Raw genomic sequence first — 10,694 nt, 5'->3', positions numbered from 1 at the left:
TTCAGAACAGAATTAAAATACTGTGAAAATTACAGCTTAATAAATGTTTATTGTAATTTTGCTGCTTGGACTTCCTAAGTATATTTGATCACTTCCAGCCAAACATGTGGAGTCTTCCCAATGCAGACACGTAAGGGTGATTCTGTGAGTCTGCCCCCCATCTGAGATGGTCGTATCTCCCAAATAGTACATGGGATGTACTTACACTAAAAATGTATTTGTTGTTTATCTAAAATTCAAATGTAACCAGGCATCCTGCCCTGGCTGGTGTGGCTCAGTTGGTTGAAGCACTGTCCCATAGTCGGAAAGGTCACAGGTTCGATTCCCGGTCAGGGCACATGCCTGAGTTGCAGGTTTGGTCCACGGTCAGGTTGTGCATGGGAGGCAACCAATCGATGTTTCTCCCCCTCCTTTTCCTCTCTAAATCAGTAAGCATGTCCTTGGGAGAGGATAGAAAACAAAAATTTAACCAGGCATCCTGTATTTTTATATGCAAATTAGGGGCACCCTAGCAGGGCTTTGATGACCACCCTTCCAGCCCCGCCCGAACCAAGATACTGTAGAGATACTTTGTGGGTGCTAAAAATGGTTTTCCTAGCAAACATTCAGGAACAAATGTAGCAAGAGAAAGTCAAGTCCACTAAGACCCACAGTATTGCTCCTGAATACATTTATATTGCAAGGAGAGTTTTGCAGGGGCCCCCAGGGGACAGTGTGAGGCTAGTCACCGTGACCGTCTTTGGAGGCTGCCTGGCCGGCCCAGAGACAGAGCCCTGGGAGAGCGAGCGGGCAGAGAAGGCCACAGTTAGCCACGGCAGCCGTGCTGGTGAGAAAGTAGGAACCAGAGTGAGATAGGAAAACTGTCCATGAGCAAAGTAAATATGAGGTTAAAATAACCATTTTTTGCAAGAATACATCAGAAAAGAAAGATTGGAATGAAACAGCACGCTAGGACGGAAGATGGGGACCCAGAGGAATTAATGAAACAGGAGCCAGTCCTCACCAGGCGATGCGTGCTGGCCGAGGGGACAACGCATGTCCCTACAATGAGAGCCAGACGTCCCACCCTAGTCCAGCCCCCTTTGAGCTTCATCAGCTTCCACCACGCCAGCTGCCTCCGTCACAGCCATCATCGGTTTAGTTATTTTCATAAAAAATGTGTATGTTAACTTGTAGTGGGCTTATTATTGTTATTTTTAAATGAATATATGTGTGTGTGTGTGTGTGTGTGTGTGTATCTCCCCCATATATATATATGTTGCTCAAGTTTTATTTTTAATTTGGTAATTATTTCTAAGTTTATTATTAATTCTAAACGGGAGATATAACCCACTGAAACAAATGCTCCGGGTCTTCAGTAAAAGGGTATAAAAAGGTTCTTGCCTTAGTCCATTTGATCTACTATGACAAAAATGCCCTATATTGGAGGGTTTGAACAAGGAACACTTACTTATCACAGTTCTGGAGGCTGAAGTCCAAGATCAAAGTGTCAGATACTTGGTGTTGGGTGAGAGTCCGCTTCCTGGTTCAGCCACTTTGTATTCTGTGACCCTGGTTATTTGTCACTTCCTTCTCTCTGCACTTCGTTGGGTTTCACTAGGAGCCCAATGTACTCACATCTGAGTTTAAATGTTATGAATGTTATACAAATGTTAGAGTAACCGTGTCCCAAATGAAAATCCCCGCTTTTGTCCCACAGGAGCCAAGCTCTAGGCTGTGAGTCAGCGACAGCAAGGGTGACTATTATCGAGACTGGGGGAGACCAGCATTTGGGATAGGATAACTGGTCCTGTACTCATCCGGTTGTCAAGGTGACAACGCGTGGGCCTTTGAGGTTGAAGGACGACCCCGCCCCACTGCCCAGCTCGTATTGGGCACGCCTTTATCCGCCTCTCCTTTTAGATTGGCTGAGAGGCGCGACCCCTGCATCGGAGCGACTAGCGATTGGTTGGCTCTCAACCTTGGTGTGGCAGCTGATGTGGGACCAGCGCTCCACCAGCCAATCAGCGTGTGAGTTAAGTGTGGCGCGTGTGTGATCGAGATCCCTCCGCTGCCAACGCCTCCTTCCCTGGCGCCAGGCGCAAGCCGCAGCTGAGAGCCGACTGGGGCAGGCGGAAGCCCGCGGGAACTGGTGGGGTGCACCCGGCGAAGGCCAGGAGCACTCTGTCCTTCCAGGTGGAGGAGACATGAACAGAGTTGGGCGGCTTTATTAGAGCGGGCGGTCCTTGCCTACTTTGAAGGACCCATCCGGAAAATTCAAACTCTTGCTTAACATCCAAAAGGATTAAGAAACAACACCCAAAGAATCATGAATACAAATAAATATGATAAATAAAAAGGACGCTCGTAAAAATAGAAGAAAGGCTTAAATTGCCCAAAATGTCCAAAAACATGCCCAGTATAGACTTGCAGTATGGACGAGAGGGTCAAATTCCGACTCTCTCCGCCCTGAGGTCTCTAATCTTTCCATGAACATCTACTGGGCTGCTACAGTGCGCCGGACCTCCCGGGAGTGGCTGGTGAACCAACCAGATGGGCGGGAATGAAGTGCTGTGGAGCGGCTTGCTGGAGGCTCACCAAGGACTTATTTCAGATACTGATAAGTGCTATGGGTACAAACAGGGTCATGGGTGGAGGATCCATCTGGGTGCGATTTTGAATTGCACCCACACCCAGTAAAATGGGGTGGGGGTGGTATTAGGGTGGCCCTCGACGCGGGCTGTGAAAGAATTCACAATGACAACCGAGAGCAAATTTTAATTTGCTTTCTCAGGGAGGCAGGAGGCTAGGCTCCAGAGAAATGCACCAGCCCTGAGGGGTTAGGGCACCAGCTGGGAGGGGTTAGGACTTTGAGCTTTCCCTGGATTGCAAAGAAGGAGGGACTGCAGTCACGTGACAGCAGTGGACACAGGACTCTAGGCTTGAGTTTGCTCAGATGTTATCTGTAGACGCGGGGGTCCTGCCCCTGCGGCCTGCCTGGTGGAGTTTTGAATTTCATAGATTTCTCCGAGCCTCTGTGCCTTCAGGGCGCTTCCAATAACTTTCTAGTCCTGAGGATGGAGGAGTCAGTCATGCTCTGCGGGGTCATGCTGCCTCTGGCTTCGTCCTTTTGGGGGGGAGGTTGGTTTCCCGAGGAGGAGCAGCATTCCAGAGGCCTTTCACTATGGGCATTGCATGGGGTGGGGCGGGCACAGCACGAAACAGGGAAGTGTGTATGAGAGCGAAAATGAGGTTTCTTTGCATCTTATCACGCCCTCTAGCCCTTTTCTTCACCATATGGGTTGGATGAACACCCAGGAGACCCCTTATTTTTCATGATCCTTTTCTCCGGAAGCCTGTCTTCTGCAGAAAGAGAGGAGAAGGAAGCCAGACGCAGGCAGGGTGTGAGGCGCCGCCTCCTCTGAGTGTCTGCTGAGCCCATGGTGGTAGGTACCAGTGGGCTGCAGGGAGAGTACATTCACGAGGCACCTACCCCTGCTTTCACAGAACTTCGAGGTCAAGGTTAGAGACAGAAGACGATGATCAGGATAACTGTCTTGCCCTGTCAAGGGGAAAAAATGAGACAGTGGGTCGAGTGCCTGGGTAGGCGGTGGGAGGAATGCTTAACAAGTTGGCTGGCCAGGGATGGTCCGGTTAGAGGGGGTGAGCTTGACCTGATGACAAATGTCTGTGTCAGGCGATGCCCGCAGAACGGGTCTGACACACCGAAAACCAATCTGCTGAAAGCCAGTTTGTCAAATCATCAATTCACTGGATTTGCAGAATTGGCCCGACTGAACAATTCACCAAAAACCAGTCCTTGGTGGCTTAGTCTTCTTGAATGAGTCAAACAACCGCCTAGTCTTTTGATTTTTTCCTTGACTATAATAAAATGCGCCTCATGGATATACTTTGATTTAGGCGATTCAGGAACATCCAACCAGAGGACCTTGGGTATTACCCTGGAGGGTCCTCACCTTGGAGGGTCTGTCCCCGGCTTGCGAGCCTGGGGTGTGGGGAGGGGTATGCTACGCCTGCCTTGTTCAGGTCATAGTCCCCAACCTGCTCTAGGCCCTCCTGTCCATCAAGGACAATTTGTTGGATGACTGAGTCCCATGGCCAGACTGTGCGCACGGAAACCTTCCTTTCCCGGCATCAGGATGGAGAAAGTTTGGAGCGGGAGGCTGCCCCTTTGGAAGTGCTGACGTGCGCCGTGAGCCTTTATGTGTTTGCTCCAGGGCAACCGCTGTGAAGTGAAACAACCCTGAATGTCATCAGAGGTGTGAGGCCCCGCTTTTCCTAAATCATGAAGCGTGTACAGAAAGACTGAATATGGTATGTGTGTCTGGTTTGTGACAGAATGTACATGCATACCAGGTACCTACCACCCAGCGGATAGGACACAGCCAGTACCTGGGAAGCCCCTCCCTAAATTCACCCCCTTTTCTTCTCTTAGAAGAAACCTGTGCCCTGAAAGTGGAGTATTTTTTTTTTTTGCTTCTCTGTTTTTCTAAAACATATGTGTCCCTCAACCAGATATCCTGGGTTTTGTCCGCTTCTGACCTTGCTGTGAAAGGAATCAGACACTTGGGGTGCGTCTGTGGCCTGGTACTTGCTCTTGTCCAGCATTACGGTTTGGAGTCTCCTTGTCACGCTGGCTCATCTTTGGAGCACCCTTTTCACTGCTGTATAGTGTTCCACTGGGACTCCCCACCTTTTACCTGGCCTGACTTCTGTTGAAGGTGCGGGGTTAGACAGCTGCATTCTTTCCTCACCTTTGTCCTTGGGGCTGGAGAGGAGGTGGGGAGCTTGAACTCTGACACATTGCTCCAGGCACTTCTGGCCCTCGGCAGCTGGCGTGTGCCCCATCGCCACAAGCCTGTGGGTGGACAGGGAGGGTTTTGGCAGCCACTGCAGGAGGACCAGGGACAGAAATCCTCACACGCCCTTTGGCCTGATACCATCAGGGAACCTGGCTGGGTGTCTGATGGGAGTCATACCCTCCCCTGCCTCTGGACGGGCCTGCAGAGCCTGCTGTGCAAATGGCAGCGTCCTGCAGTCTGGCCTTCTCCCTTTTCCTGTAGCCCCACTTCATTACTCCTTTTGTTCTGACTTGGGGAAAATGAGTTTTATGCTAGAATTTGTTCTCCCCTGTGGGCTCCAAGGTTGCTTATCTAACTCAGCCGCAGATCCGCTTGGCTCTGCTTTCCAAAGTATCTCTCTGTACACGTAGATATTTAAAGATCTATCCATCCATCCGTCCATCCATCCATCTATCCATCCCTCTTCTCACCATCCCCACCTTTCCACCCTAGTCCATGCGACTATGACACCCCATGGGGACTTTTGCAAAAACTTCCTAAGAGGTCCCCTGATTGTGCCCTGCCCACCCCAAGCCCATCCTTTAAAAATCTAAGCCACACACACCCCACTCAAAACTTTCCAAATGGCTTGTAACTACACCTTGAATAAAACCGGAAGTCTCTACCCGTGGCCTCCCGGGGCCTCACGTGGCAGGTGCCAGGGCCTTGGCACCTGCTATGCCTTTGTCTGGAAGGTTCTTCCTAGAGATCCGTGCTGGGCTGGCCGCTTCACCTCACGTGGGTGGAGAGTTTTCAGTTTTTGGCTCCCCTGCCTATGGGACCCTGAGACACAGAAGCTGATCCAGGGGTCCTGGCTTGGGCGTCTGAGGGGCGATGGGTGTACTACTAAAAGGAAGAGAGTCCCTTGGGGGAGGAGGGGAGAGCAAGAAAAATGACCTTTGGTGATTGCTTCAGTTACGATGCCTTTGGCAGCAATTGCGACAGCTCAGCGGCCAGCGGCTTAAGCCAGGATGGCAGTTACTGTTCCTTCAGCCAGAAGCCCAGGGCCGGTCACTGGCTTGCACTGGTGGCCCAGCAGAGAGGCTAAGCTTTTCCCGCTTCTGCCCCGACGCTCTATTCCTGAGCTTTCCGCAGCGTTGTTTCTAGGGGTCGCTAAATATCTGTCACAGCTGACAAGGACCTGGCTCGTTGGAGGAAAACCGGTCCAGAATCCCCCGCCCCACAACACTCTCCTTCGCTCTCATTGGCTAGCATTCGGTCTCGTGAGGACTCTGGGCCAATCACTGGCAAAGGAGAAAAAGGAGCGCTGTGATTGGCTTAGATTGGCGGGGGGGGCGCTTTAAATTGGGGCATATTGATCCCTGAGGGTATATACAGAATTTCTAAGGGGTGTGGGCATCCAGATGCTTTTAATGCACTCAGTTTACAGATCCCTGACCTCACATGCCCTCGGCCCTTACAATCATGAGGGAAATGATGTGTATGCTCATTGTTCTTCGCCACTTAACGGCAGCAGAGGCTGACTCGGAACTCACCCCGTTCTGGACTTGCCCTGGGCGTAATCAGCAACCCGACCCCAAAGCCTCCTTTAATAACCACCCACCAATGGCTCATCTTTCTCTGGCTTGGACATTTCTCCCAAGCGGAAAGTCTGCCTTGGGTTGAAATGTTCTAATTTTGGGACAACCAAAGTTGTGGCATTTACTAACACTGATTCTTCTAACTAAAAACGTAGGACTTTCCAAGACTTTAAAATTTTTCCAGATACATTAAGGAACATTGAAGAATATATTTTAAAATGCAGTTTCTTTCCGAGTTGGTGTGCGTTAATCAGTAAGATGAATAAGATATATCGTATTTAATCACATCGGGGCATATTCATTCCAATGATAGCAAAGCCTCGTCTCACTTTATTATCAAATGCTCAATTTTTTTAAAAATGGCCATGCAAGCCTATGAGAAAACTTCCTAGAAGCCGATTCTCGGCACCGTCCTCCCAGGAGACACGCCGAAGGTGGCATTCTCAGAGGGGGCGGAGAGACCAGGCCTTCCACCAGGCTGGTTTCCAGCCCCCTCCCGAGGACAAAAACTTTGTTGTTTTCCCATCCATGCCCGTGTTGCGACATCTGTTTCTAGGTGCACAAAGCACAGCATGTTTTGTGAAGAGGAGGAGAGTTGCACTGTCAGAAGCACATGAACTCCCCTGAGATGGCCCCGGCTTCTCCCTCCTCTAGGGCTGCCTGGCCTTCTCCAGACCACCCCTGTGGGCCTTTCTGGGGCAACTCCTTGCTATTTCTGAACACCCAGGCCCCAGCCCACGAAAAGGCTTTCAACAGACTCCAGAGGACTCAGCCTGTTCTCACAGTTTGCTGTATTGGTTAATGGCCAGCTGAACAGTGAGGACTCTGAAATGTCGGGAATGTAACTTAACGCTCACTCCAGTGGGAGAAAGAAGCATCGTGGGTGGGCTTCTCCGTGGAGGGGCGAGCAGGGCAAATTCCAAGGAATGATGAGGAGGTCCGTGCTCTTAGGGAAGTGTCTGTCTCCTTAGCCTGGCAAATTTCTACCCTATTTATGAAAAGTGTGATGGGGCCCTGGCTGGTGTAGCTCAGTGGATTGAGCAGGTGGAAAGGTTTGATAGGGGGCCTGGTTAAATCAGTTCCCTGCAGGCAGTTCCAGAGGGGACAGAATTGAGTCTCTTCTCCCTTTTTTGGGATGGGATGCACAGGTCGGGAGTGTGGTGGACGCAGGGTGTCCATCTGAATCCGTACCAAAAACCAGTAATGGGGACAAGTGCCAGCTGGGATTGCAGTTAACCAAGGGGGGATGATGCAAAGTTCTTGGAAAAGCAGGGCCCTCCCAGCTCCATTCCTGTTTTTAGTGGGAAGCACTTTCTGGAATCTGTTCCTCTCCACCCCCTCCACCACCCCGATCTTGTTAGGAAGGATGGGGGTAGCAAGGTGGAGCCCAGGGGACATGTGCCAGGCCTGGTGACAAAGCACCCAGTTCCTTCACTGACCTCGTCTACTCTCCCTGGGACCCCCTGAGTCTGGTTGAATGGGCCAAAAGGATTAAGAATGAATCAAGTGGCTGTCAGGTGGATGTATAAACCCAGCCCTTCCTGGTTCCATGAGAATTGGCCAACCCGGTGGTCAGATTACAGACTTCCGTGCCCTCCTGAGGGCTGGGTTCATTCTTTACACATAGGAACCCCCTAGCCTAGTGCCCAGCAGGCCGGCATGAACTATTTCTGAATGAATGAATGAATGAATGAACAAATGAACACAGCTGAGAGCCTTGTGGTGAACCAGTGCACTGCTCCTCTGGAACTTGCATTCTCCAGTTAAAGGGATGAAACTCCACCAAGGCATTAACTTGGAGACAAAGGGCTAGCCCCAGGCCCTAGGGCGGGGAGGTCAGAGGATGGAGCTTTTCTGGAAGCCACGTTTATAGAGGAAGCACCCTGTTTTAAGTGAGAACCTGTGCTTATTTGTAGTGACTAGGAGATGGAAACTGTGTCAGGGGTGGAGAGGGGAGCTGGCTTCATAAAACTTCAACACTACAAAATACTGCACTTGGGGGGAAGTGGTGGGGTCGCTGGGAGAATGAATTATGACAGGAATATAGGGACGGGTCCTAGCTCTGGGCACCAAGGTACGGTACGAATACCATCAGTAAACAGCTACAGTCAGATCATGTTCCTACTCTGCTCAAAACCTTCCAATTCTCATCGCAGGGGGCGGGGGCAGCCAGCTCACCCCTGCCACCTTCTCAATGGGATCTTCCCTGCCACCTCTATTTAAATGGAAACCTCCCATAATAACTACCTACCTTTCTCCCTGCTTTATTTCTTCACGTGCGAACAGTATTCTACGTAATACTCTACTCTGTATATCATGATGCTCACTGGTGTGCTGTGTATGGCCCCGTGAGCATTATCCTGTGAACGACATACATGGGATGTATTTATTTGTTCATGGTCTGACCCTCTCTCCTTACGTGTTGCCGAGAACAGCATGGCTTTTGCCTTGTTTACAGCTGAATCCTTAAACCCCTAGTAGTGCCTAGTACCCAGCAGGCACCCAGTCAAGACGCGCAGCTGGGAAAAAAACAAGAGTGAATGTAGGAACACCGGATGGAACCAGCGGCTCTGGCTTCCCGGGCTGCTTCTACCCGCAACGCGCCTGCGCCGCCCCATCAACGCCGGGAGAGCACGTCAGAGTCCCGGCCGAACTGCGCTCGGCGGCTGGCACTCCTTTGCAACGCGCCGCATCCGCGGAGGGTTACAAGAGAGAGCGGAGACGAATGAAAAGGGCGGAGACGTCCGTGGGCGTGGACTGCAGCGGGCGGGGCTTCGGTGGGCGGGGCTCCCCGCGTGTTTTACTAGCCGCGGCCGCGGCTGGTTCAGTTGCGCTTTCCGCGGCGTGTGCAGCCACCTGCCATCGAGCCATCCAGCTCTCGCCGCGCCCCCGCCGCAGCCATGTCCAAGGAGCCGCCGCGGGCCGGGCCGGACGAGATCCTGGAGGGCAAGGTGATGTGGGAGCCGGACAGCAAGAAGATCACGTTGATGGACCGCTTCCGGGCGGCCGTGGGCGCTGCCTGCGGCCTGGCGCTCGGTGAGTGAGCGTGGCTGCCAGGCGGCTCCCTGGCCACCTCCCTCGGGATCCGAGAGGCCCACCTGGTGGAGGGGCTCGCCTCCTGGGGCCCTGAGGCGTCCCCTTTTCCTGGACGTTGCTCTCGCGGCCCCTCCTAGTTGTTGGAAGGGCTTCCCGATGTTGTTTCCCACTTCTGGGGTTGGAGGAGTCGCTGGACTGGTGTCCCTCTCCAGGGGATGGGGCGCCTTGGACTGTGGGGGTTAGTTCCCTTGCCTGTGTGGGGCATCACTTCCCCGCTCAGAGTGCTGAACTTCTGACTGCAGCATCTCCCTGCTCCCCACTACGCACAGCTAGCTGTCTCTTGCTCAGGAGTTCCTTTCTGTGAGCTGAGGTGCTCCCTGGGGTCTTGCACTCCAGCCCCTGGGGCTTCCTGCTGAGCACACAGGCCTTTCTGCCTTGCAGCTCCTCTCCTTCGTTTGTGGGGGTCGCACCTCATGCTGCTTCTTGTTAAGAGCCCCCCCCCCCCCCCCCCGCCCCGCCCCGGGCTGACCCTGCTAGAAGGCCAGCGTGTTATTTCAGGGCACCAGGGAGAAGGATGGTCTGGTGGCAGCCTGCCTTTGACGGTGCCCTTCCCTCATGCTCCCTCCCAGCCCCAAGCACACCTGGAGGGCCCCCTCCTTCCAGCCACCACTTAGCCTCAGGAGCCACCAGGCTGGGTGTGGGCAGGGTAGCGAAGGGCCCCTGTTTCTGAGAGGCGCTTGCATGTGCTCGCCCCAGCTCTTGCCGGCTTGTCCTGCTACCTGCTGGACCTTTCAGCTCTTCGTGGCTTTTCCTGTCCTCTTGCCCCCTCAGCTGCCCGCAGCAACTTCTGGGATTCTGTCGGTGGCGTCTTTTTCCTCAGCCAGCCTCACAGAAGTGGTGACCTGGCATCTGGCCTGTGCAGGGTGTCCGCCCCAGCCACACTGGTTTCTTCCATTCCCCCTCCACCCTGGCGCCGGCACCTCTCCTGGGGCCCCGGTTTTCTCTCCCTGGAACACTGGTTGGCCTTCCTGCTTCCTGCCTCCCCCCCCTCCTTCAGTACACCCGGCTCACCTTGCCAGAGCAGGCTGGGAGCAGGGGCCTGACTGTCACTCCTTGGCTCCCAGGCTCTCAACGGCTCCCTGCTGACCATGGATTGCGAAGGGTGCAGCTGGCAGCTTCCACCCAGCCCCTCCCCTCTGCTCCTGCCTGCCCGCTCCCTGGAGACTGAGCAGCTGGAGATAGATGGGTCTTGTTACTCTTGGGCCTTTCAGGCTGT

General features: G+C 53.0%; 1 protein-coding gene and 1 long non-coding RNA gene across 3 annotated transcripts in view; one reads left to right on the top strand and one right to left on the bottom strand.

The window, feature by feature from the left end:
* Positions 1-2,782: 2,782 nt before the first annotated feature.
* Positions 2,783-6,010, bottom strand: LOC119060773 (uncharacterized). Its single transcript, XR_005084657.2, has 3 exons — positions 5,443-6,010; positions 4,755-4,890; positions 2,783-3,541 (listed from the first exon to the last, which is right to left on the bottom strand). It is a non-coding gene; the product is annotated as an uncharacterized LOC119060773 (long non-coding RNA).
* A 3,165-nt stretch (positions 6,011-9,175) lies between these two features.
* AACS (acetoacetyl-CoA synthetase) overlaps positions 9,176-10,694 on the top strand; it is a 28,209-nt gene continuing 26,690 nt past the window's right edge. Inside the window, exon 1 of one of the 2 annotated variants that reach the window (XM_053669893.1) lies at positions 9,176-9,418. In XM_053669893.1, the coding sequence (XP_053525868.1) occupies positions 9,283-9,418 (136 nt within the window). In that variant the 5' untranslated portion in view covers positions 9,176-9,282. The remainder of the gene's footprint in view (positions 9,419-10,694) is intronic. The other variant, XM_037160981.2, reaches the window with a different exon arrangement.

Source organism: Artibeus jamaicensis, unplaced genomic scaffold (genome assembly GCF_021234435.1).
Source record: "Artibeus jamaicensis isolate MK-2021 breed Jamaican fruit bat unplaced genomic scaffold, CSHL_Jam_final contig_525, whole genome shotgun sequence".
Lineage (NCBI taxonomy): Eukaryota > Metazoa > Chordata > Mammalia > Chiroptera > Phyllostomidae > Artibeus > Artibeus jamaicensis.
Note: the sequence above shows the minus strand (reverse complement) of the source record. Positions and strands in the feature narration are given on the sequence as shown.